Consider the following 27,348-nt stretch of genomic DNA (forward strand, 5'->3'; position numbering starts at 1 on the left):
ATGTCTTGGAAAGAGGCCAACAGTAGCCAGATTGCATTAAGTATTTAAATGACTACTGAAGATCAGCTCTACAGTTGGGGACTTGAAATCCGTGGCAGATCTGTCTAGTTTCCAGCTTCCCCTGCTCTGGGATTTTCAGGTCTTCTGTGACTTCCCCCAAATATCTATCTCAAAGTGGATTCTCTTCTTTCGTCTTTCTCTCTGGTGTGCACATATTCAGGTTGAAACTTCATAATACTTTAGAATTAAACAAGCACTTTTACATGTTTACCTCTTGCCTTCTACATATATTAATGATAGTATAATAGTGTCTATGTTATGATATTTGTGGTTCAGCAGAAACACTCCAGGAATCATAATATGCAGTCTCTCCCAAGTTGCACTGTGGACCATGGCAAGAAGGGAGAGCACAACATATCAGAGACATGGTCTGTGGCCTTGGCTCGGTTACCTAGTGTCTTCATGACCTTGAGCTGAGGCCTTCCATTCTCTGCCAGGTAGTTTCTTTACCTTTAAGCCAAAACTAAGGGTGATTTTGTCCCAGAAGACATTGTCAATCCCAGAGACATTTTTGATTGTCACAACTTGGCAGATGCTATTTACATCTAGTGGGTAGAGGCCAGGGATGCTGCTCAACATCCTAGAGTGCACGGAACAGCTCCCACCATAGAGACGTAGCCAACCCAGAGTGTCAGTAGTGGTGGGACTGAGAAACCTTGCCTTTAGGTGTAAGTAATATCTGCACCATTCATCACAGGATTATTTGTGGGGCTCAAACATATTTGAAAACATAAAGTAGTCTTCCATGTCTGATATTAATGCTATCTGGCACTGTACATATGGACATAAAAATTGAATATAAGAGGAAAGTGGATTTGTTCTCCTAGGTTAAAAGTTATAAATGAAACTATCAGATTGAAATATATTAAATACATGCACTGAATCTTGCTTCATAGTTTTATGGTTTTAAATTAATTCTCTCAACTTAAAGAGAAACAATGGACAAATATTAATCTTAGAAGAAACCTACCATTCAGTGACTAATACAGATAAAGGAAATTGGAATCCATGCAGCTCATAGGTTTCCCTATTAGCATACAGCCACAGCACATCTTTCCTAATAGAAGCAACCCTGAAATGATAAGTTGTTTGGATCACATTAATTAATATTCGGCTCTATTAGCTTTGCACCTGAGGTTGGGTTCATTTAACCAGTGCTGATGAATATCAAACTTAACAATATCTAGCCACATTATATTAGAATAAAATATGTTTTACATTGAGCAAACTTTAGACTAGGCTCTTAATAATGGCCTTTTATATTAACTCAGATAACTAGAGATAGTAAGAAAATGAATTACATTCCAGTGACCCAAACTCCAGCATCAGTCATAGTACTAATAAGAATTAGTCCTTTTGTTGCTTTTGTTGTGCAGTTGCCTCATATGTGTATATAACTCTAGCATTTACAAGTCATTTTACAGATATCACTTCTGGTGTGATTTATAATGCAGTCTTCTTAAAATTTTATCTTGGGACCCAGGGACAAGATCTCCTAAATTTCTTTACAATATTTTGTTTTCAAGGACATTTTTATCGGGGAGAGGAGGAAGCATGTAGTGTTTATCAGTTTTTCTATAGGGTGTGTTATGCAAAAATGTTACAGGGTTTGTTATGCAAAAAAGTTGAGAGATTACCCCAAAAATAAAGGCCCATGTTCTCCTAAATGCTCATTTTCACCAAATCCTCCTTAAATGATACTGTATTTATTCTATCAGTATATTAGCTGATCATCTCTAGAGGTACCAACAGGTCAGTAATTTTAAAACTCTTACTTGACATGCAAGCTTTTTTTTTTTAATTTAAAGATTCAGATTGCAAGCTTTGCCATATAGCTAAATTGAATAATTATGCAAATGAAATACAATAGTATGTAATTGAACCTTTTGGAATGAAAATAACCCAGGTGTGCAAAACTCTCTGCAATCTGGAGCAACCGTTCTAACATATATCTGCCAAGTAACAACATCTTTTATACGAACAGGCAGGGGAAATCAGCTCTGGCTCCCTTCCCAAGCAAATATGCATGAAAGAGCATTTGCATCATAGTACATACAAACTCTCGGGTTGTTTGTTACGAAAGTTTCACTGTACAACAACAGCTTTATAGAGGAACTGGAAATCCACACAGTTGGTAAATAAATAGAATGTCCCATAGCACCAGTAATATTAACCCTTAGAAAACACAACAAACAAGTTTCAGAGGAGGGAACTGTGGGAATCCAGAGCGAGTCACCCCACCCCCAAATGCGCCCCTGTGGTGTGCAGATTATTTTGAGCTAAAGGCAACTTTGGCTGCTTGCTCAGGAGAAACTTCTACTTCCCTCCCAGCCCCCACTCTCCTTCACCTGCCTAGAAGAATTAGAAGAATTTGAATTAGAGGCCTTGCCCATAAGAGATTATCAGGGATAATCTTTTATACCCATCTATATGGCAGGGCAAACTATTATTTTACTAAACACCTGCTCTTCTTATCATCCTGCAGTGACCCTTTGAAGCCCCCAAAGTGTATTAACTCATCCCTGGCTCAGCCTGTCTTATGTACTGCAGTCCCTCTTTCTGTCTCTGAAGCTCTCCTGTATGCAGGGTTCCCATACATATATGTACATATTAAATTTGGTTATTTTCTCTTGCTAAAAAAGTTAAGTAAAGTAAATAAAATAATAAAGAAATCCAATCTGAAACTTTTTATTAAGCTCCGAGATGTACAGTACCACCGGAAGAGCGAACTCCACTACAAACGTGGGCATTCCACCCAGAGCCCATTCTCTTCATTTTCTTATTTCTGTCTCTGGCACTTTTTATGCATCTGAGAAGGGACTTCTACGTGCCACTCTGATAACTGCTAAGTGAGCACAGAGTGTGTGCAGTGAGAGGCCTCCTTGGACTCTCCTGGAGGGCCCGGCTCTCTTAACCTGCCATTTCTGGAACCAACCGTTTAACTACCTATTATTCGCCATTCAGCTTCACAGCTAGAGCCTCAGCAACATTTTAAATGAAATGTCCCTGTTGAAAATATTGTTTATGTATCACTCAAAACATAGCCATGCGTCTATACCTGTTTATATGCCAATAAAGACTGTAACACTCAACATGACACGAAAGGAGCTAAATATTTTGCTAACGGTTGTGTTCTAGATTAGTACTAAGTAATCAAACGTAGCAAAGTCAAAATCAGAACATGTGCGAGAGGACATTCATCCCCAGTCACACCTCACGGGGCCCCGCAGCAGCAGGGCTCAGACACCCTCTCTCTTCCCTGGGCGCACTTCCCTTTCCACACTCTAACTTCCTCAGAGGTCACATGGAATCCTGGCCACTTTTCCAAAGCACCGAGGCCAGCCTAGAGGGTCCCTTTCAAACGAAAAGCAAAATGGTTCCAAACCCACAGTCACCAAATAGAAAATCACGTCCCTCTTCACATTTTGCCTTATTCAGTTGCCACCCATTGGGTTTTGTAAGGTCACATGAGTTCATTTTTTAAATATTTTCATCTGGACCATAACATTTATAACATTTTCCTTTTAAAGATATAGAAAGATAAATATTAATATTATTCTCAGAATATTTTTTTTACTTTGAAAAAAACCAGCCTCCAAAGATTTTGATTTGATTTCTCCTTGCACATTCCCTAGGCTTCTGTGCTAGGATTTATGCCCACTCCTGCTCACAAAGTGCTACCATTTGGCAGAGCCTTTGCTTCTGGGGGGTGGAAATGTGGTGTGCCAGATGAATTGAATAGTTGCATGCCACATGACACAATTGAGGGATTAAATAGAAGAAATGTGTGGCCACGAGTATAATTATTCGAACTGCAATATGGTCATTGCCCTGGGATTCATTTTTTTTCTTCTTTGCAAAGTGGTTTGAAATTTGGTGTAAGTATAGATAGTGACAATTTCAACCCTAAGCCACATCCCTGCACAGAGCATGTGGGTTTTGTGGTTGAAGATCATAATAGTTACACAAGAAATTATCATCACCTCATCAGACTTGCCCATTGTTAAGAAGATGCAATTTACATCCTGGTATGCATGAAATAGCCCAGCTTATCTTTGGAAGGGTATTAAAATCTACATAGTAAATTTCAGTTGAGACTAAATCCTCTGCAACTCATTTTCAAGTTCCTACAACTCTGCATTATTAAAGTAGAATGCTCTCCAATGAGGTTTATTTCTAATGTTACATAGAGAAAAACAGAACAAATGCAAAGTTATCCTTCTGAGCAAAATTCAACAAATGCCATTAACCGTTCCAAGAATTCAGACTGAAATGGTTCTGAGCACTGGAAGGAGCTCACTGGCAAATGGGAAAGAAGGTGCTCGATGTGATCCATGGCTATTTTAATAGCCCTGTGCTTTGCCCACTCCGCCTTCCCAGTTGGCTTTCTTGCAGCAAACAGTTCTGTGTTTCAGACCAGAGGGTCAGGCCTGAGCAGTTCTCATTGAAACTGTTGCCAATTGACATCTGATACACTTTGAGATTGTTAAAACCAAGTGCCCTTCTTCAGCTTGGAAAAGTTACACTTTTAGTGTCAAGCCTGGCTGGTGAGAAAGTTCCATCCACTATTCTTCATAATGGATAAAACTGGCTCACATGACACCAACCTATATGTGGTGCTTCCTAACAATGCTCTTCAAAATTTTTGTAGCTTTCTTTTATTTGGTCACCACTATAATATGTGCTATCCAACAGAGAAAGAACTGCTTATAGCTTTAGAATACAGATGGGTAACTATTGCCCAGACACCTTGGATCAAGGGCTCCAGAGAACCTTATACAGCTAAACACCAGCACAGTGAAAAGATAGAGGGGCAGAGCTTTCCAAAGCAATAAAAGTCAGTCCTACCCAATCCTGTCTTCTAAAAGCTGACATTGCAAGACTGAAACTTTGTCATTGTTTATATTAACACCTAAAAAAAAATTATCTTACCCACTAGTCCCTACGTTGTCTCTTTTGGTCTACCATTATGTTACTACCTGCTTTCCGCATGGAGCCCTCTCAGTGGCTAATGGGAAATCAGCTTTCAAACCTGCAACCTTAGATTACTAGAATTCTCTCTTTCGCTTCTCAATAGCCCTGATATCCAAGAAAATATTATTAGTCGTCTCTCCCAGGATTTTATCATCTTACTGCAGGAAACACAGAAGTTATCCTTTCCTAGAAAAAAAGGAGGGAGGGTTATGTAATTGATTTTTGATTCTTAAGAGAAAAGTTAACCTGAAACATATGCTTCTATGATGTAATGACATAGTACTAGACAAACAGTAACTATAATCAATTCAAAATATTTGAGAAATGATAATATTAACTTTGGAACAGTTCTGAACTCCATTCACAATGGCACTTACCTTCCTTAAGTCATTGGTTCTTTCAAAAGACCATCTTATCTAGCCCTCACATTTTATAGGCAATAAAAATGGTGCTCAGAGAATTATCAAGTCACTCACTTGTGGTTACATATCCCATAAGATTGCCCCACATCCTACTTCCTAATGTTATTCCCTCTCTGGGAAGGTCACGAGAGCTGACTTTCTGGATGCTTTGCTTGTTAGTAGGATGTACGACCTGTGGGGAAAGACCTAGCAGCATTTGATTTTTGCTCGTCTCCCTGGCTTCTCGGGAAACATATTGAATAGGTATCCCCATCCCTTTCTCCTTCATTGCTTTGTTCTCTGGACCACGAATAATGAACACCACTGCTTTACAAAGTTACTCTTTTCACCACTTAGCGTTCTTTGATGTCACTGTCTGTGGAAGTATCAAAGAGTTGTTCTCCGGAGACTTTCACATTGTTAAGTCCTTGCTGTTAGATTCTTTCCTTCTAAGGAATAAGTCTTAGCAACTTATTAAATATCAAATAATCAAATATCTTCAAACATGAAGGCTGTGTAGATGCTAAAACACACAGGCCTTTTCCAATACTTCAGCTGGGTGTGCAGTGTCTCCTGACTTGATTGGTGCCCATGAGCCCCAGGGTACATTGGGAAACGCCCTTTTATTTTTCAATAATCATTTATAGAGTACTTATTATGTGCTGTGGTCACATCTCTGTCACTGTCCTTATTCCCCTGGTCAACACTGCCTAAACCTTTAAATAGCAGGGACCAAAAGCAATAGCCCACTACGTACCACTCATGTCCGAAACCTGGCTGTCCTCAGCTAAACTGAAAGGGAGAGAGTCCAGAATGAATAGGCTTATAAGGAGTCGTTACAAGTGCTGTTCACAACCGGAGCAGCGTTGTCACATGTGGCTGTGCAGGCCTTACACGGTTCGGCTCCAGTGGGTACTATTTACCTGGACTACCACAGGAGCTGCGTCTCCTGGGGGTGCACAGGGAAGCAGGCCTACCTTGCAGGCAGACAGGTGCATGTCCCAAAACAGTACGTTGTCCTGTTTTCTTGCTAAATCATATTTTCAGGGAAATAAGACACCCTCACCTGCAAGGAAAATTTGAGTTGAGTGAAAACAAAAACGAAATTGGCATAATATGGACAAAACGATTTCTCTGAGTTTTCAAGACGCTGCTGCAGCCCTGCCCTACACCTGATGTAAGTTTCAGTCCTGGGTTTGCTTAGGGGCCTCCCGTGTGTCCTTTAAAGTAGGAGAAGAGTGGTGGTAACCTGCCCTGTCGAAATGTTTTGCCTCGTAGCTCAAGATAACACGAATTTTCCTAGGGAGTTGTTTACATGAGGGCTAATATATATACATATTTGTGCTGAATAATTTAATAATACATAAATTAAAAGTCAGCCTTATTTTTTTTAAGAAAAGGGACCAAGCAAGCCTATCCTTAGGCCATGTGATTTTTCAAAGACAATGCTTGACACTCACTGAGTTTTGAGTTTTCACTCTCAGTACTATCCGTTCACTGGGAAAAACAAATATGATATTTTGACTAATAGCATTGGGGAAAACATGAACTATATATTAACTACTATAAAACAAGAATAAAATTAATGAGTAAACATTCTACAGGAGTCACTACACGTGAGCACATTAAACTTCTGTATAAACATGGAGATTGTAAGTAAGCGAGTTCCAGGGTTTCACCATGCTGACTTTCTTAATGAAACGTGACACATAAAAATAAAACCTTGAATGTTTCTCAAAATATTTTTAATTGGTAACTCATATGGTCATCATTTGCAGCATAAAAATCAGTATCATCTGAAAGAGCACAAGCTAAATATATTAGGAATCATTTACTACTACCACTGAGAGACAGTGCTGGAGACCACACTGAAAAAGATGATGTAGTCTGGAAATGTTAAAAGTGACCAGACAGCCGCTGGCACTTCTATTTTCAAAGCTACCTCTAACTCTTTGTCACTTTGTAACTAATCTGCAGCCAGCCTGGTGTCTCGTCCCGGGCCCTGACACCCTGTCACTCTAACAGACCTGGTAGCTCCGAGGTTGTGAAAGGACACAGTAGGGAGCCCCCCGCCCGCGTCTCTGGGCCTGCCTGAGGCTGTGCTAGCAGCACCTGGGCCTGCTCAGTGAGGACAGAGAAAGCCATTGTTCTTCACACTTCAGAACAATTAGTGGAGTCCACCAGTTCAGGCCTAAAATGTGGAAAAAAATAATAGGGTATGAAGGAACAACAAGGACGACAAAAAGGTGATGATCTTCTCCAACAATGAGTTTGTGGTGCTTCAAAATTTTTTTGTAGATAGTCAATGGTGAATTGAGACACGTAGGGAAAAAATTATGTGAGACAGAGATACTCTGAGAGCACTTGCAGTTTAACAACTCAAGAAAAGAGCAAAGGAATCAAATCGTTTAGACGGTTCTGTTAGGTTCTCATTAGGTAGATGGCGCTTCCACCGGGTTACCTTTAGAATAGAGTATCCAAACGTATTTATGGTGTGGCCCTAAAATCCATGTGTCAGGAATTGTTAGGTAGTTTTTGATATGATAGTAACATAATTATTACCCTTAAAACATGTCTGAAAATATGTACATATATATTACACATTACAAATGCTTGTATATCTAATATCTCTTTTGATTAATTCAACATCTGGTGAAGTTTATCTCCCTTTTACAAATGAAAGTTTATAGCTTATTCAAAGTCACAGAGGGTGGATCCCAACTAGGATTTTGCCCAGGTCTTTGACTGTAAATTCAACCCAGTTTTGCATAAGAGCCCCTGGGGGAAATTTTAAAAAATGCCTATATCCAGCACTGCCTGCCAACCTGTCCCCACGACCCCCAGCGGAGACTGATATAGTAGGGCTGACTGATGTGACCTGAGGTTTTGCAAAAAAAAAAAAACAAAACCCTCAGAGACCCTCTGAATATCTCACTGTGCATAATAATTTCTAAAGCATTAGAGCTTGAAATCTGGAGAGATCCTAGGATCACCTGTGGAGGTTGTTATAGATCAGCTGTTGGCCATGGACGACTCAGAGAATTTACAGGCCCTGCAGAGAGGCGGCCACACCGGGTTGGAATGACCAGCTGCTACCACCCAAAGAAACACCAGCACAAAGAGAGTCTGAATTCTGGTCGTCCTGACAGAGTAGAGGAGCTTTCATGGAAAAGAGAAGCAAAATAGCCTTATTGAATAATTCAGTACTGCGTACACACAGTTATAAAATGTTACGGTACTGGCTGCGGGGAAGGGCCCCGCTGCTGCCGGGTCCTGCTCCCAGTGGCTGCGGGGCCACAACAGGCGAGGACAGCAGAGCACGTCTCCCTGCTCTGATCACCAACTCGTCCAGCTCACGAAGTGTTCGGCCCTTCCCTTCCCGTCGCCTGAGGCAAGCATTGCAGTCTGGCAGCGCTAGGTCTGAATAGTGTGTTTATTTTCTCTTTAGCTTTCACGACTCAAAGGAAAGCCCAAGTTTTTCATAAACATCCCACCACCAGTTTATGAAAGGGGGGCATGATCTAGATAGCTATGTATTTTTTGAGAGGCTTGCAAAGCCAGCTGTGGATGAGAACGTCCAATTTGCATTGGAATTGCTAACTAGAACTCAGGGACATTCCATCTGGCTTAGAGAAGTGTAAAAGAAAATAACAGAATAGAGAGAGAAATGCTTCAGTAGTTTACAAAGCATGTATTCGACGCCTCATGTGAAAAAAGCACCATGCTATGGAAGACAGCAAGAGAATGGAGGAACAGCTACCCGGAGCTCTTACTCTGGGCCCAGCACTCTTCTAAGGATAGTGGAGAATAAGGCAAATCTCTGTTCTCCTGGAGCTTACATCTCACACATAAATGGGCAAGAGTCAGCTAGCAAATACTTGGCAGAGGATCATGAGGGATGATGCTCTGTTAGTGAACAGTTTGCTGCTTACAGGGAAGTCATGGAAGGCTTCCCTGAGGATTAAAACTGGAGGAGAAACATGAACTACCTAAAGAACTGGCCAGACAAAGACCAAAAAAGAAGTGTTCTGGTAAGGGAACTAGAGTGCACAGCCAGAGTCTGAGAGGTCCCGGGTCAGAGGGAGCGGTAGGACAGGGGACTGGAGTGGCAGGCAGTGGGCACGTCACAGGGGACTTTCCCGGTGGGGCACAGTACAGAATTTGAGTTTGGAGAATTCTACCTTTGAAGATTTTAAGCAAGAAAGTCACTTAATCTGATTTATCTTGTATATTTTATAGAGATCATCTTAGCTTCATTGTGGAGAATGGATTTTAGGAAGCCAAAAGTGGAGGTAGGGGGGCCACTTGGGAGGCTACTGCAGAGCCCAAGCAAGGTGTTATGGTGGCTTACTCTTGGACTTGGTTAATGGCCATGGAACACAGTGGACATGCGAGAAACTTGTTGCCACAAAGTAGGGTCAACAAGATTCCTGGTACACTGGATGTGTTAAGGTGAGCTGGGGTTGGGATGCAAGTGGGATGATTACTTAGGGGCTTGTCCACCCAGATCAAGCCCAAGAAATGGGAAGAATGAGAGTACGTGCAAACAGGAGGAGAGTAAAATCCAGAGTTCTGTTTGGGCCCTTTTTAATTTGAGGTGCCTTTTAGATATTGAAGTGAAAGTGTTGAATAGGAATCTGGATAAAGGAATGTGAAATTCTGAGAGGAGGTTTGAATTGGAAATCATAGTCATATAGATGGTAGATATCATAGCTGAGGGGCTGAATGGGATCACCCTGAAAACTAAGGTAACCTAAGGCCTCACCTGGGTCCAGCCAAGAGATGGAGAGGGAAGGGGCCATGACACGAGGAGGAAAGTTGGAAAAATCTTGGGTTACTCCAACTAAAAGAGCAAAGTATTTCATACAGAGCCTTCATTTCTGACCTGCACACAGGTGTCTTTTTGTGTGGATAAAATAAATATTTTATATTATCTACTGTCCTGGACTTCAATAATATGAAAGGGCCCTAGTAGTTTGAACATAATGATCTATATGTATATGTCAGCCCTAAAAATCCACACAGAGACAAGGCTAAGAATAGGAAAGCGGTTGCTTAGTTCATGGTTTGAGCTCATGTGCCCTGTTTCTTCCTTTTGCTTCACTTCATGAAGATAACTCCCTCTGGTTAAAAAAAAAATCAGTGCCAGCAAGGATAGCTTGTTTGAATCCCACCTACTTCACAAAGCTGAGATCCAAGTGTTGCAAGCTGTTCTATTTTTGTAGTTCAACAAATATACATTGAAGTTATATGCTGTGCCCTGCTCTATGCTAGACAGGTTAAAATACATAAGATAAGCATAGAGATTCAACTTATACATCAAGGAACTCATAATATCCTGAGTGAAGAAAGGCTTACTTATGCTAATACCTAATTAGCATGAAAACAAAATGAAAAGAAGAATATTAATTCCTAGACATTTCTTAATTGGGTTTTTCCTTTTGTGTATCTTAACCAGTATTAACACTTTCGGAGAAAGAAGCTAAACTACAGCCTTGACCTTCTGTCCCCTCATGTCCTCACCCTGTGGTTCTAATGTTTGCTGGGATACGTGTTTCCAAGGCATTCAATGAGATTTCCTCTTTTGTCATCATCCTCTGGTTTCTTCAGTAACACCAACTAGTGTTGAACTCATAGAACATAACAACCTGCATTTCAATTGAATATTTTATAGGTTCCAAAGTAATTTCACTCGTGATGCTCGTAAATTTGTGAGTTAGAGAGGATAAGTCTTTATGATTTTAGAAATGAGGAAGCTGAGACTCCAGGGGTTGGGATGACAAGCCAGTGACCTGTGTGAAGTCACAGGGTTTGATGGAGGGCAAGACCTCATCTCCATGTCCATGCTCCCGCTCCTAAATGAATATGTTCCTACGGAAACATACCCAAATAATACCTCTTGAGAGCTTAGCTCTAATCCACAGAAAGGGAAAACAAAATATAAAATCAGGTGCAGGAGTAACAAAAATTCACCGTTAAAGGATGAACTCATTGAAGTTCCAAAATTTAGCATTATTGAAGGGGTAGAAACAGGAGTTCAAAAGATGTAAAATAAAAGCTATCTGGGTTAGGGTTTGGGGTTGAGGTTATTGTTTGTTTAATACTGAAGCAGATGCTCTAAGGAACATGCTTGGAGTAGCACCGACCTCGGTTGTCTGGGACTCAGCCTCTGTTGAATACAAAATCCTCATTTCATAGCTGCTGCTATGGTGTCAGCTTTGAAGACAATAGTAACAAACATTTGAAAAGCCCTTTAGAATTTCTAAGCACTTTCACATTCAAAATCTCAATTGTATAAGCCTACCCTGTGAGGTAGGTTAATTGGAAAGACATCCTAATCTCCATATTACACACGAGGAAACAAACACAGAGATTAACTGACTTGTTCAAGGTCCTGACAAGCTGGTAGTCGACAGTACAGCCAAGACTGCAACTTAGGTCTCCGGCCCCTAAAATTTCTATCCCATGCAGATTTCAGGCACAAGGTGGCCGCTGTGGCGATACATGATTTTAATGCCTTTGTGGAATGTATAGTATAATGCGGAGGCAAAATTTTTAAAAAAGTGAGCAATTAAATACATTAATTCATTTTCTCATTCATTAGTTCATTTACTACATGTTTGAATGATTATTAGTATTTTAGTTGATAAGAAAAATAAAAGTAGAAAGACTCTATTCTTGTCCTAATGTTTTTAGAGTCTAATTGAAACTGAGAATAAAAAATGTGCATTGGAGTATTGTAGTCATAGAAATTTGTTGTGGGCACAGTAGGTTCACAAAGGAGAGTGGAGACTGTAGGACGGAATTACAGACACAAGATAAAGGTCATGTTAACATAGGGAAAGAAGCCAGTTTTGATTATGTGATACTACGCTATGTCTTATCCATTCTTATCTGTCTTCTTAAAGATGAAAAATTACACCAAACTGGTCAAGCAAATCATTAGTACAGATATACAGTTCTAAGTACTGGGCGTGAGAGAGCCTGGGGCTCTCTTTTCCATCCTAAAGGGTTAGTTTTTCTGTCTCTCCTCATTCACTATAACTGTGTGTGGAAGCTGAGTTTGGGAAAAAAATACACATGCATTTTTTTTTACTTGGGGCATTTTACTTGGGGGCATTTTTGTTCAGCATGCAAAAGAAAATACTAAACATTTCATTTAGAAACAAACAGCATGCATGAAGCAGCTTCTTCACCCCTTCTCTGAATACCACTCATGCCTGGGGAAGAGGCTGTGAGAAGTCACAGTATGTGCAGGGATCATTTTGTAACAAATGACACATGACATGACAGGAATCCTCGTGTTCCAAGGATTCCATGTCCATGCTTAGAGTTTCCATTTTTATTCTAAGCCAAACTGTGATTCAGACCTGAGCCACTGATTCTCACAGAAGAATCTCTCCCATCATCCCATGGACTCATAAATTAACAATTGATGAAATGTTTTTGTGTCTTTCATAGGAGGGACAGAGGAGCAGGTTTGCCTCAGAGATCTGATGCAAAAATCTTGAAAATCCTCATTAGATATTGGTTCCACACACTCCTTTCTTAGATCTCCCTACTTGTATCATTCGAAGTCTTCCCTGTTGTTGCACTCAGGCCCCCCAGAAAATTCCCTCCTTTGCTCTTTCCGGCATTTTCCCTCAGAAACTTAAATTATTTAAATGTGCCCTATGTAATTCATTTGGGCCTTCCTCTTCGACCTCACCCACACCCATGGAAAATGATGCCCCTCAGCCAGCAGGACCCACTCTCCCAGAGAGGCGGGTTTGCAACTTGAGTTACTTGAGTGTGTCGAGCTCCTTAAACACAACCCTCAGCAGTTTAGAGATTATCTCTCTGAAACCAGTGCATTCTCAAAGATGAATGCTGACCAGTGTAATTCCCTTGGGTTGCATCTGATGTTTTTAAAAGTTTGATTTTACATTTAGACAGGGTCATTTGGTCATGGTGGGATAAAAATAGTCAAATCAAAATATGCTGTTGCAAGTCAAATTATTGTATTATTTGTTCCCTATGGCAAAAAATAATCCTAAAGCATTCTTCACACCCAGCACAGGCATTGATACAAAATCATGCGGTTACCGATCATAAAAAACATAGTGTAGATAGCTAATGAAAGATAACAGGGAAACTGTGATACGATTTTAAGCTACTAGCAATATTATTTTCAATCTTATGTTAGAAACCAAACAAGCTTTGTGCATGTTAACTGACGACTGGCTCATGAACGTGTACGCACTGTATTTTGTCAGTGTTGGCTTCCTCTGAAACTGTGGCTTCCATGAGTTTAAAAAATTCGTACGTTATTTTATGTACAAAATGACAACCATAAATTTTGGTGTGTTCAATTGTTTAAACCAGTGATTTCCAGAATATAAGTGGTGTCCTACTTGTATGAGTTTCAAAACAGGCTATTTTGAAATAGGTAAATCTCTCGGTCAAAACCTTTGGAGACCCAAATTGCTGGTATATCTTCCTCAGAATACCTCTTATTATCCTGGAGTATGTATGCCCTGGAAGTATCTTATTCTCTTCGTCTCATCCTGAGACCAGTCATGTCTCCTACTTTAAGGAAAGGCCAGTGATACAAACGCACTTCATATAAACATTAACAAAACTAACTTCGTTCTACAGAAGTCATTCAGTGCCTTGTGAGTCCATAAGAGCATTTATAAGTGTCTTCTCATACACTAAAATTCAATGTTAAAAGTATAATATAATCAGTCAAAGAACCACCAAAATAGCAACGAGGGTTTTTCTTTTCCTATACTTTTGGGGATTGTTTCCCACCTCCTAAAACCACCCAGCTGCCCTTTGTGAAGTTCCTAAAATAATGATTAGCATTATTAAACCAGAGACTAAAAATCTTGGTACGGACTGACCCATGGGGACACACTACTATCATTATGTTAGTACAAAATAATAAAAGGGGCGTCCATAAGGGGGCAAAATTGTGGCTCATCCTCACGATTTATTCTATTTGTCAAAGCCACCCCCCAAAAAAGCTCTTGGGAGTGACTGGAATTGGCTCCCGGAAACAGGTGCTCTCAAGTGTCTTGCCTTTGGGGTCCACCTACCCGGGTTTCCCAGTCCTTGGTTGAACGTTAGTGATCTCACAGGATATAATGTCCAATACAGCTCTGGTGATCTCTTCCAGTGGAGGCTGAGGCCATTTCTAAAAACTCCTTCCCCACATCCCTTCTACAGTATCTTTTCCTGAATGCACACGCTCTCTTTGTCTCTCTTTTCCCCCACTACTCCCCTGTCTCTTCTTCTCTCTCCTCTGCTTTTCTCAATGGAGATTGAATGGAACATTGTGTTTCCCATGTGCTCTCTAGAAGACTACAGTTTGCCCCAATGTACTTCAAATACACCATCCTCATTTCCTGCCTCTCCTGTAGTTACCAGATACTGACACTACACCACCATGCTCTTTCATGTGCAGAGGGGTTTTGCCCCTGTTACTAAAAATATGGTGTGTATATAGTGTGTATATATATGCTCTTCCATTTTATTAACACCCTATTGTCATCCACATTACCCTGTCAGTTTGGCAAAGCCCAACAACCCTCATATGGAACGATGTTAATTACAACTTCTTTACACCTTACAAATATGCCCTCTTAATTTATGAATGAATATGGGCTATATTTCCTAGAACAGAACCCATAAACACATGTATATTTTACCTGCATTCTTACGGCTCTACTTCAGCCCCCCAAAACACATTCACCTATACAGGTACATGCTTTTCTTCTTGGAATTGGCAAGAAGCCTTGGGATGTCCTTGGCACCTACTGGAAGGGCGTGAAACTAAATCCAGTACCTTTCTATGACCCCAAATCGGTTTTGTCTTGCTGACCTCTCCCTGACCCCAGCTTGCTGTTCTGTTTTTCTATTTTCCCTAAATGCAACTTACTTTAACTATGTATTAACTTGATTAATATTCCTACAGTTAAAGGATAATAGATGATTACCCATTTGTCAGTCTTAGCCACTTTTCTTCTCTTTTAAATGTCTACTTACGACGTACATCCAGACTGCACGCCCTTTTTATTTTTGTTTAAAAAAGCAAAACCAAATTAAAAAAAAATATTTAAAGAAATGGCAACATTTGTTTTTGATTTTGGCTATCACCAAAAGGGGAATCAACAGGCCAGAAAATGCAAAGCAAACAACGTGTCCCCTGACCGCTCTGTCTGTGCCTCCTCAGCGTGTGCATCTGGTTGTTCATCTCTGAAAGTGTGTGAAATATTTTTTTCTTTGAAAACTTTTTTGTTCTTTTCTCCCTTCTTGTTTGGGAATTAAGTGCTTTTTGTATTATATATATCTATCTATATATATAAATATATCAGTGTGTTTCTTTTTAATTGCTAGATCTTTAGATTTGCTTTTATCCAAAATTACGAGAAAAAAGTTATGAATTGTTTTCTGCAATTTCCCCCCACTCCCTCTTTAAATGTGGAACAACTTCAGCTGCAGAATCGCACATCCACATCTTTCAAATTAGCCCACTGGCATTGGGAATCACATGCACTGTGGGTGGTCTGGGGAATATGGATGATGTCATTCAGACAGTACCATTTCTATATAGGGCAGTAGTTACCAACCTGGCTAATGGGCTCCCTATACAACTTTGCCTTTCCATCACCTCTGCGGATTTCTGACCCCTTCCCCTAACTCTAGATGGGGCTGTGTGGCTGTCGATGAAGTTGTTCAACTTGAATGCATAAATCTAGTCTCCTTGTTTTTGCTTTTAACCTTTTGGTCATTATTAGTAGTATTATTATTTCATGTACTTTGGCTATTTTTAGTAGGAGAAAAAAGTTTAACTGTTTTTATTATTTGAAAATTTTAATGAAACTGTAATGATTTTTTGAAGTAATTGCATGTTGAAGAAGTTGCAGCTTAGGGTGTGTGAGATTGTCAGTGTTAGAGTTCTGTTCTTTATTTCTGTAGATGGGCATGTGTAGGCTCATTTGTTTTTGTATATTGCCCATCCCTTCCTTACAGCCAGAAGCTCTAATGCAGCTAGATCACTTCGTGCCGCCCTTACATGGACATGGCGACTCACTTACACATTTACTCCCATCATCTTCATCTCTTGTGTAGTTCACTCATAGATACGACCCTACCTTCTCTGCATCTTTCCTTCCCACCCTCTCCTTTCTTTAGCATTGTTCGAATCTATGTGCTGTCATCCATCCCCTTAAGTTAAAAAAAGTCTAATACTTGTCAAAAAGACAACAAATTTAAAAAGTAAATATATATCTGAGAACCTATAATAATGCAGAAATTCATTCCAGACCCTCTAGATTCATAGATTTTTTTTAAGGCAAATTATAAAAGCAAACAGGTTCTTTTTGAAATTTTTTCAATCACCACAATTGGGATTATTTCAAGTCCAAAATTGATGCCCTCCTGAGCCCCTCGAAGTAAAAATTCGTGAAAGTGCAGATTTTTTTTCTTTTTATGTTATGTGGTGTGGATGTATGTGTTGTTGCCTCCCTGTATCATCCTCTGTTGTAAATTATGATATTTGAAAAATTAGACATTTTGCTCAAAAGTTTTTTAAGAAATGACAACAAAAAAAGCGAGTTACAAGAATGTGGCAATTCTATTTGTCCAAGAGCATTCTTACACAACTTTCTTTTGTAAATTTTTCTTTCATGCCAAAAAACATGCGGGCAATTTGTTAATGTAAGTTGACTAAATTAATACGGTATGCTTTTTCTTATTTAAATTATTGTGTCTATCTGGAAATGATTTCTTTCTTTGTTTTTCAAAAACAGCCTCTATTTTTTTTATTTGCTTTTCTTTTTCTTTCTGTCCTTATATTGTGAATGCCTTGTTGATGTTATTTGCTCTCCTTTCCCTCTAGCTTACTTTGGCCCTGAAGTTGATTTTATTTTCTACTATATGATTTTGAAGACAATATTAAATATTTTATTTCCTTTGTGTCTATTTGTTTAATTTTCAGTGTTATGTTTTGTGCTGAATTGCTTCTAATAACCAGTATGAATCCTACTCTTGGTAGAAGGGGGTGGGTAAATTGTTCTTAACTTAACATCCAATGGAAGCCTGGCCTCTTTGCCTGAACCAGCTTGAAAGCTTTGAAAGTAATGGGAGGCTCCACGGTGGGATAACAAAGTGGTTACAGCCTACAGGAGGCCCGTTCCCCCTAAGACAATGAATTAACTCCAAGTGTTATCAGTTGCAATTACATCCTAATTTAACTCCATAGAAAGAATTCAGGGAAATCAGTCTTCTTTTTTCCCTTCTGCTAAGGGGAAATAAGGTACTCTCAAGTGATTATGGTGAGTTTCGTTATCCAGGATTAGACCATCACATTCACCACAGGCTACAAAACCAATTTTACTGAGAATAAAGACATTGAGCATCCCAGGTGTTTAAAGTGTTGTCCTACGATAATGAGACCTTCCCCTGTATAGAACTAACTTCTGGTGAAAACACACACACACACACACACACACACAGAGGGCACACAATTCTCTCTCTTTCTTCTCCCCTCCCCGCCGTCTCTTCCTCTCTCTCCCTCTCTTCTTTTCCTTTCTATTAATAGTTTCCATTTCTCTCAAGGATTTAATCAGGTAAGCTTTAAAAGGATCCTAAAATTCTACCAAAAGGAAACATGATGATTTTCACACCTGAAGTTTTATTTAGGCAACTTTTCAGGTAGGTACAGCCATTTCATGTGATTCTAGGGTGAGTATATCTCTTGACCTTAAAAGTGTTAAGATGTTGCTTTTCTGCACTTCAAAAAACATAGGAACGGTAAGAAGTACTATACAACTTTTAAGAAAAGAGGTTACTTGTTTCACTTTAATGTTCAATATTAGAGTTACCTGAGACTGATATAGAAATATCAAACTGAATGAATGATAACAGATGTGTTTCCAACCCAGTAGTTTTAATGAATGAGCTTTCTCTACCTAGATCTGTATGATTTTATAATGTTTGATATTTTGGATGGTATTTTAGGTTCAAAACTAAGAACTTCCTAAATGGGGTGTTATTTTATCAAATTGAGTTGAAAGCTCTTATTTTCATTGAAGAAGCTATCTATAAGACCATTTCATAAAAAGCTAATCTTTTTTCATACAAGCTCATTGAACTATAATAAGTCATTCCTCAAACTCAGCACTGAAAATACCCTAACTAACATGGATCCTACATTATCATACTTCTACTGTGCATGAGGCTACTACATATTTAAAGAAATGGTCAGAAGAAGTGATCGATGGTTGCAGTTGCTACAGGCCTAAAATATTAGTAGAAATGATACCAATAACTAGCATTTTGTAGTAGCCACAGGTTCTCTGTTAAATAGTTAACATGTGTTATAATTAGCATGAACATGCAGTATTATTATTCACATTGGTGGGTTGAGGTAGGCTGTGTTTTTATTCCCATTTTACAGAGGATTTAAGCAATTTGACCACATTTATTTGGCTAGTAGGCTGCAGAGCTGTGCAGGTAACTTAAGTCTGGGTGACTTCAAAGGCAAAGCTCAGATCAATAAGCAAATGAAAACCTTCACCTGACAATCCTTATTTTCCAATGGAAAATGATATCAAGGGGCTTTGGCTCATCTTACCTGGGCATATGTTGAAAAACAGAATCTGCAGCCTTATAGAATCAGATAAACTGGGGGAATAAAAGGTCCTATCTAAAGATTCTCATCTAATTAAAATGTGAGGTAAGCCCCTTTGAGACACTTGAGTTTTTCCCAGGGTCTTCTCCCCAGGTACTTGCCATGTTTGTCTGTGGCTATTTTTTTCTGATGGTGGATAGAGAAAAACTTCATGGTTACAAGCTTTGGGATATGTAGGTACTATAACTACACACTTCTGTGGCACCCAAAACCTAAATGAAGATCATTAAACAACTTCTTTAGTGGGAAAAGGGTGATTTCTCCCTGTTACATGTGAATTTCCCAGCAAAGAATTAGAAAAATACAAATAAGAGATGAGGTAAAGAACCTAAATATACATAAAAGAAACTCAAGGAATTGGAGCATAGTGTCCTGTCCCATAGTCTAGCTCTTCAATGTCCTTGTTTCGCTGTTTTTGTCACTTTTGGGATTCAAATATCTCCAGAGAGGTGAGGTTGGAGCCACATGGAAACTTCCTGCTGCTCTTCTTGTTTTTATAGATGACCCACTACATTCACCCTCACCTACAACGTTCTCACAGTTCAGAAGAGTTCTATTAAATTTTTAATCCACTGTCTTTTCCATGGCAGAGAGCCCCTTCTGCTGGATTCAAGCCCTAGACACATGAATTATATATCTATAAATACACTCATAAAGCAAAAAGCAGAGCAGCCTTCAGGGCTAAAATAGACCTTTTATATCCCTAGTGATCTCTCTCATTTAAAGAAAAGCATAACTCTGTCAAAAGAAAGGGGGGGAATATATATTCCCAATTTAAAATGGTAACTTTAAGGAATACCAAACTTATTCCAAACCAAAGAAAAACTCTAGAGATGGAACAGGAAATTAGAGTTTCAGTGGATTATAGGTTCTGTGTCTCTCTGCTTGTACCCCCTTATGACTTTAGGGCTGCTGCTTCTGTGGATAGTTTTGTAAGCATCGACATCTGGTAGATCACTGATGCCGTAATCTTTGGGCAGTGGAACAAAAATATTATCAGCTGCTCCAGCGCTTCTGAGGATAGTCACTTTGGATTAAAACAAACATGAATTCTTAGATGGGCATCCTCGATCTAAGTCTTTTCTATTAAGGATCTACTATTGGGAGAAATACATCCCTCACCTCCTCACCTCAAATGGTGTGTTCCCGTGGACACACCAGGATACTATAATCATCTTCACTCTTAAAGGTGAAATTTGATGTTAAAATTGATTGTATACCACAACCCATATACCTGTCCCAAACACCTTCCACATTTACAGTTCCCTAAAACTTTCCACCCATTTTCACTATAATTTTTATTCGTAATAATGACCCCCCCACATCCCAGTTGACTTCCTTTTAAACTAAAGATATTCTTCCAATTCCTTGAGATTCCAGGAAATAGGTTTATGAAAGCTTCTATCATTTCACTGATTACATACTACTGAATCTGGGCTCAAATTTCCCTGATCCTGGGCATCTTTTATCATTTTTATCACTGCTACCAGGATTAAAAACAAACTGCAAAGAAAACTGAAGATTAGTGATTTGGGTAGCTTCTGTTATTTAAACTCTGCAGTACAATACACATCATTTTAGTTTTGAATAAGCTCTTATCATTTCACTTAGGGACTCACCAACCTTTTAGAAGCTCTTTATAAATTAGTGAGCTTCAAGATCCTCTTCCACCTCATCTTGAAAAGGATGGTTTTTAATTTTTATGGGGTTTTTTTGGTAATTCAAGAGAGATGCTTGGATTAAGGTGTTGAATGAGAAGGGGGAAAGCAAAGGAGAGTGGGGGTGATTCAACTGCAGAGTGAGCAGTTTGTAGATTTTTGGCAACAGAGATACTGTGGAAGTTTTAGCTAAGATTGAAAATGGGGTGGGGGGATAGGCAAATTTAAGACTCCAGTTGGGTGGCACAGATGGTGCACTAAAATTGTAAATGAATGCCACTCTGTAATCAGGAAGGCAGTGATCTTAGTCTCACTTAAAGGGACTCTGCCATCCTACTTAACAATTTGCCTTTATATGTAAAGTATGTGCACCAGGCCTCTGCCTCCCAGCAAATCAGTTATTCCTCGTCCATCATCCCAATTTCCTCTGTTTCATAATGCACATGGGGTAGATTTGTATCACTGCCCTAAGGAACAAATGACTTTGAGTGCTTGTGCCTGAAAAGAACACACATGCTAAACCTTTGCTCTAGGTGAGACAGGTAAGAACTGTTTTGTTCTCCGAAGGAAAGTACCATCATCCCTGGGTCATCTCTAGGGAACCTTTCAACAGTTTGCATGAGCCTTCACTTCTCCCTCCTCACTGCTCTTCTTTTATTCAAACACTGCTTTTTCCCATGTATCACCTTAAATATAACACAAGGGACCCCACATTAGAAGAATAAGGAGAAAAGTTAGCCCAGGGTTAGTTATATGACTGCCTTACCTTTAGGGAATCATGCTCCAAAACCCATTTATAAAAACTAGCAAAAGTGTGTAAATTATGCATTAAATAAGTTGCAGGGTATATGAATTATATATGTTCACAATGTAAAAAATAGGCATGCTGGTCCAGTAAAGCAAGTCTGAAGCTTTGACAGAACCGCAAAAAACATTTTGCTCAATAGTTTCAAACCCCAAGCACCAGAAGAGAAGCCTGGGTATACAGCACAGACCAAAATATCATTTTGAGATTCTCAGAAAGGTTCTTGTTTTATTTACCTGCATGTGTTAACATTATTGAGTAGGCCACAGATGACTGCACAATGCTCTGTTGTCCCTTGCCTTCCAAATGATCCTCATTAGGTACATTATTGCTCTCCTCCCCAGCTCAATTTCTCTCTGTGTAGCACAGTGTCATTGGCTAAATAGGGAGGGAGGAAAGGCTTTGGATGTGGGTACAAACACATCCAAAGGTCTTCTCAGGTGCTGAGAATGTATGCAATGGGTTTCTTCTCAGGAGACCCTTCTGTTAGCACACCTGAGATCTGGACACATTAGATGCAATGGTTTCCACGGAGACACAAGAAATGTTTCCAGGTATAAGGTGTAGAAAACAGAGCTGAGACTTCTAGTTTGTGAGTCAGTCTTCATAGGAATAACCTGGGAAGACTATAAGCTCAAAGGCTTGTCCACCTGGAATGTCCCTGGAATTTTACAGTATTGGGCCACATGTCTGTGTTTGTCACCAGTAAGGGCACCTCAGCAAAGTAACACCTGATCACAGATACTTAAACACCAACCATCCCATCAGCACAAAGTTATCACTGAGGGCAGAACACACACTGTACCTGGCTGAGAACTGAGTGGCCCAGCTCTCAGAAAAGAGACCTTCAACAACATTGTATCAACATCTCAACTGACCATCTGACTGGGACAAGGGAACACCATGCCATCCTTGCTAGAGGATTGTTAAAAACAATAGTTGGAATAAATATTTTGGACAAAAGTCAATGAGACATGAATGATGACTTCTTGAGATTCTTCCTCTGTTTGAAAAATAACGCTGTAAAGAAACACAGCAGAGACCTTGATGAAGTTTCTTACATACATAAATAATAAGCCTGGTTCTACGGTTAGGTGAGTAACATCCACCACAGAATATTTGGGGGACCCATGATCTGCAAGGCACTATGACTTAGTGAACTATCTGAACTTTGTTTTCTGACCTAGTCAACACATTTATAAATGCAGCAAGTAGGGTCTGTGGGTAAACTGATATATTTTTGCCATTCTAGGTAAGAATTACTGATTTTCAAAACTCATTTTGCCATGCCTACATTTCTGAATATATAAGCAAGTTTTCAGTAAGTCACAGCTGGTTAGACAGGGTGTTTTTAAAATCTAGCATCCAGCTCAGAATATTTTGCGCATAGCACAAAAGCAATATATTAACCTAGTATTTGACCAATGCAAGGGAGCTACCTTTTAATAGTCGGGAATTTCTGGAATTCAAAATAGTCAAAATGGATTTGTTACAGGAGCAATTTTAACCTCTTATAACTTACCCTCACTTAGCAGATAGTAAATGAAGGCCGCACTTGATAAATATGAAATAAAAGGTAGGATCTTAAAATGTTCAAGGCAGACCTTGTACATTCCTTGATCTTGGTCTTGGCGACAAGGAGAATGTGTTGTTCTCACCCCCGTGGGGGGGCAAATAAGTAGAAACCCGGAAAGGCAATTAAGAAATGTTATGGTTCACAAATTAATGGCACACATGTCTGCATGTACACACACAGACACGCACGTACACACAATTTCGATAGCCCGTCAGTATTGGCAACAGTACACTTGAGCGTCATCATCCCATAAGCAAATCCTGGAAACAAGCCTGCTTGAGTTCTATCTACATAATTACTTGAGAGTATCTTTAAAACCTGCACCCCTGCTCCAATCTATGGATTTTAGGTTTTGGTGGCAGAGGCATATAATGGGCTCTAAAATCAGCGCAGAATGTTTTGGCTACCACCAGAAAGGATCCACGTGGATTCAGGTCATTGGGTTGTCATTTCTGAGGGGCATAACCTATAAATTCCATTCATTGAGCGTGACTGAATTGTATTTATCTACAAATATGCTAATTCTGTGTTTCTTTTTCTTTTCCATCCCAGGAGGTGAATTAGTTATTCCTCTTCTTGTAGAAGACCCTTTAGCTACCCTTCCTATTGCTACTCGTGCACCTTCCATTACACTCCCCCCTACCTTCCGCCCCCTCCTCACCATTATTGAGACCACCAAAGATTCCCTGTCCATGACCTCTGAGGCGGGGTTACCTTGCTTGTCGGACCAAGGCAGCGAAGGTTGTGATGATGATGGCTTGGTGATATCTGGGTATGGCTCAGGGGAAACCTTTGACTCTAACCTGCCCCCTACTGATGATGAAGATTTTTACACCACCTTCTCCTTGGTAACAGATAAGAGTCTTTCCACTTCAATCTTCGAAGGTGGCTACAAAGCACATGCGCCCAAGTGGGAATCCAAGGACTTTAGACCTAACAAAGTCTCCGAAACTAGTAGGACTACTACCACATCTTTGTCCCCTGAGCTGATCCGCTTCACAGCTTCCTCCTCGTCTGGGATGGTGCCCAAATTGCCAGCTGGCAAAATGAATAACCGTGATCTCAAACCCCAGCCTGACCTAGTCTTGCTTCCGTTGCCCACTGCCTATGAGCTAGACAGCACCAAACTGAAGAACCCACTAATTACTTCCCCCATGTTCCGTAATGTGCCCACAGCAAACCCCACGGAGCCGGGAGTCAGACGGGTTCCGGGGGCCTCAGAGGTGATCCGGGAGTCGAGCAGTACAACAGGGATGGTCGTCGGCATTGTGGCTGCTGCCGCCCTCTGCATCTTGATCCTCCTGTACGCCATGTACAAGTACAGGAACAGGGACGAGGGGTCCTATCAAGTGGACGAGACGCGGAACTACATCAGCAACTCGGCCCAGAGCAACGGCACGCTCCTCAAGGACAAGCAGCAGAGCTCGAAGAGCGGCCACAAGAAACAGAAAAACAAGGACAAGGAGTATTATGTGTAAAAAAATGACACCGCTACTAACAATACCTGAATTGACAACACAGAATTATTTCTATATCAGCATACACGTTTTTGGAAAATCAGATTTCACAGATGTCAGACTGTGCTAATGATGAGATGGGGTCTGTACCATGGCTACGGTGGGGAAAACGTTTCTAAAAGGACACACACCAAGATGTACCTACCTGTCTACAACTCAGCCATGGCTGCTCTGATTCGGTCATCGCCCGGAGACAAGTTCTTTCTGCCCTGCTGTATCATAAAGCACACACTTTGCGCTCCGGAGCAAGCAGGTGGCTCCCCGCATCTGCGGACTTGGGAGCTGCCTTCTCTTGAGGACCTTTCACGGAAGGTAGAAGACTTCACGGCTTACTTGTTCCATAACTCCAAGTGAGTCTGTAACAATGTTTGTGAAGCTTGACTGTAACAGGTTTTTTTTTCCCTTTAATTATGTAAAAAACAAAAAGAAAAGAAAAGAAAAGAAAAAAGTTAAAAACAAAAACAAACAAAAAAACACCCTTGTCTGGTTCTGGCCAGTGTGTGTAACTTTTCAAGATCTGAGGGGAAAAAAATGGCTTTTGGGTTTTTGTTTATTTTTTGAGAATGACTGGACATACATTAAGAAGAAGAAAAAAAACTCAGAAAACTAAAGTGAGAGAGACTATTGCCATATGAACTCAAAAGCTACCATGGTGTTCACTCTACATATCAGGTTGTGGTGTTTTTAGAATCTGTTGTTTGTTTCCTATATGATGCTTTGCTGAACACATAGCAAAATCATGTGTTGGATGAGAATGTTGATTTGAAAAGCTGGTCCCTCAGGATCGAATTCCAGAATTTGCCACCCAAACCCTGAACAGAGCGGGTTAGGGCTGGTTTTATCAGAGCTATTGGGTTTACTTAACAATATTGTTCCTGTCCATTAGCCCAGCCAAATTGTGGTAAAGGAGAACACCCCACAAGCTAAAACAGAGCCTTTCCTAAAGAAAGGGAAAAGCAGGGGGTGGGCTGGATCTGTGACTGATTGAAATGCATGCAAATGTAGAAGAAAAGATAATACCGAAAGTCTGTTAACTAATCAAAACAGACAGTAGGGGAGTTCAACTTGTGATGGAACCCATAAAAGGTCACACAAGCCAAACAAGGCATGAAGAGAGTGCAAAATACATAGTTCTTCCCCTGCCCCGAACATGACCATGTCCTTCATCGTGGTTTAATTTTGTAGCCTGACACGGATAACTTTGTCCTTCCATTTGCTCATGTCTCCCTTCACCCATCTTTTCTAAAACTAACTAACTAAATAATAAATGAATAAAGCTGCTGTGACACACACACAAAAAGGAATTTAATAGTATAATATATATAAATAAATATATATACAGATATATTTATCATGGTATGTTTGATGGGGTGACTGAAACAGGAAACCTGTTAAAGTCTTGAAGTGGAATGAGAATGTTGTTTTAAAAGAAAAATAATGACAAAACAACAAAAAAGTAAACCTTGAAATGTGAAGCAAGTGTGAGTTTTAGTTTTGTCACAGTTAACTGTGTCAAAGACAATTAAAAATAAATCTTCTCAGATTTTGTTTACATATTTTACTACATTTTTGCTGGTATAAATTCCTTAGCCACCTATGTACATACTGCTTTAAGAACTGTTCTCTCCTTTGTATTTGTGTATTTTAGTTTGGTTGGTTTATATTCCAGTTGTCTTTCTTTCTTTTTTTGAAAAGAGGAAACAATGTACAGGAAAACAATAAATTGGTTGTGTGGCCATAGCTATCCCAGAAGCAAGAGAAAAGCAAGACAAATATTCACGTAAAGATGAAATATGTCTGCTGGAGGGTCAGATATATACAATTTCTTTTGTACAGATGAAAATCAAACAGCGTTTGGATTTAGAAATCTACTCTTGCTGGTCTTTGTAAGTTGCATGAATATTTGACTTTGAAAACAATATCTTAATGACATGGGGCAAAAAGAGCAATTTAAACAAAGGTAGCGTTTACTAACGTGTCTGGAAAGAAGTGTTCCTCATTACCTGATATTTCAATGTGTTAACAGTTTGGGAATTTTTTTTGTTGTTATTTAAAAAGACAGGATTATAAAGAGATATCAAAGCACGATTTTAGATAAATGGCCCAACCTCTATGGAGTTGATTATATCTTGATGTCTTTAAAAGATTGCTGTTCTTGGAGTCTTGAGGTCTTGTGAACTGATTTTCTGCTTTCTTTCTTTACATTTTTAAACAATTTTGAGTAAAAATACATTTGTTATATTCCTTTTAGTGTAAGTTCTATTTGGACAATTTTATGGGAACATGTGCATTCTGTGTGTGAGCTTCTATCATATCCCTGTTGTTTTATGAGCAGACTCTTAAGGAATTTATTTTACGATGTTGTGATGTTACTGCTTTCTTTCCCTTTCTCTTTTATTTCATATTTGCATTTTCGTTCAAGGATATGCTTAGCAATAAAATGTTCTTCCCAAAACCTTGTATGATGATGCTTTTTTATTTTCTAAATATTTAGTGAAAGATCTTACAAAGAAGCTGAACGTGTCACATCTTGTTAAAAGTAAGCTAGGACCACTATCATATGAAATAAAAGATTCTAACCAGATACTTAGGTAAACGTATGAAAAGTGGCATATTTATGGACTCAACAACTATTGTCTGTCAACCAAAGCATTATTTAGATTGCTGATAGAGAAACAA

At 39.5% G+C, this 27,348-nt stretch overlaps 1 protein-coding gene across 1 annotated transcript in view; it reads left to right on the forward strand.

Moving 5' to 3' along the window:
• NRXN3 (neurexin 3) overlaps positions 1-27,124 on the forward strand; it is a 1,484,332-nt gene extending 1,457,208 nt beyond the window's left edge. Inside the window, 2 exon segments of the mRNA XM_045201758.2 lie at positions 24,008-24,582; positions 24,584-27,124. Of these exon segments, the coding sequence (XP_045057693.2) occupies positions 24,008-24,582; positions 24,584-24,739 (731 nt within the window). The 3' untranslated portion in view covers positions 24,740-27,124.
• The last annotated feature ends 224 nt before the right edge of the window (positions 27,125-27,348 follow it).

The sequence above is a fragment of the Desmodus rotundus genome, chromosome 7 (genome assembly GCF_022682495.2).
Source record: "Desmodus rotundus isolate HL8 chromosome 7, HLdesRot8A.1, whole genome shotgun sequence".
NCBI lineage: Eukaryota > Metazoa > Chordata > Mammalia > Chiroptera > Phyllostomidae > Desmodus > Desmodus rotundus.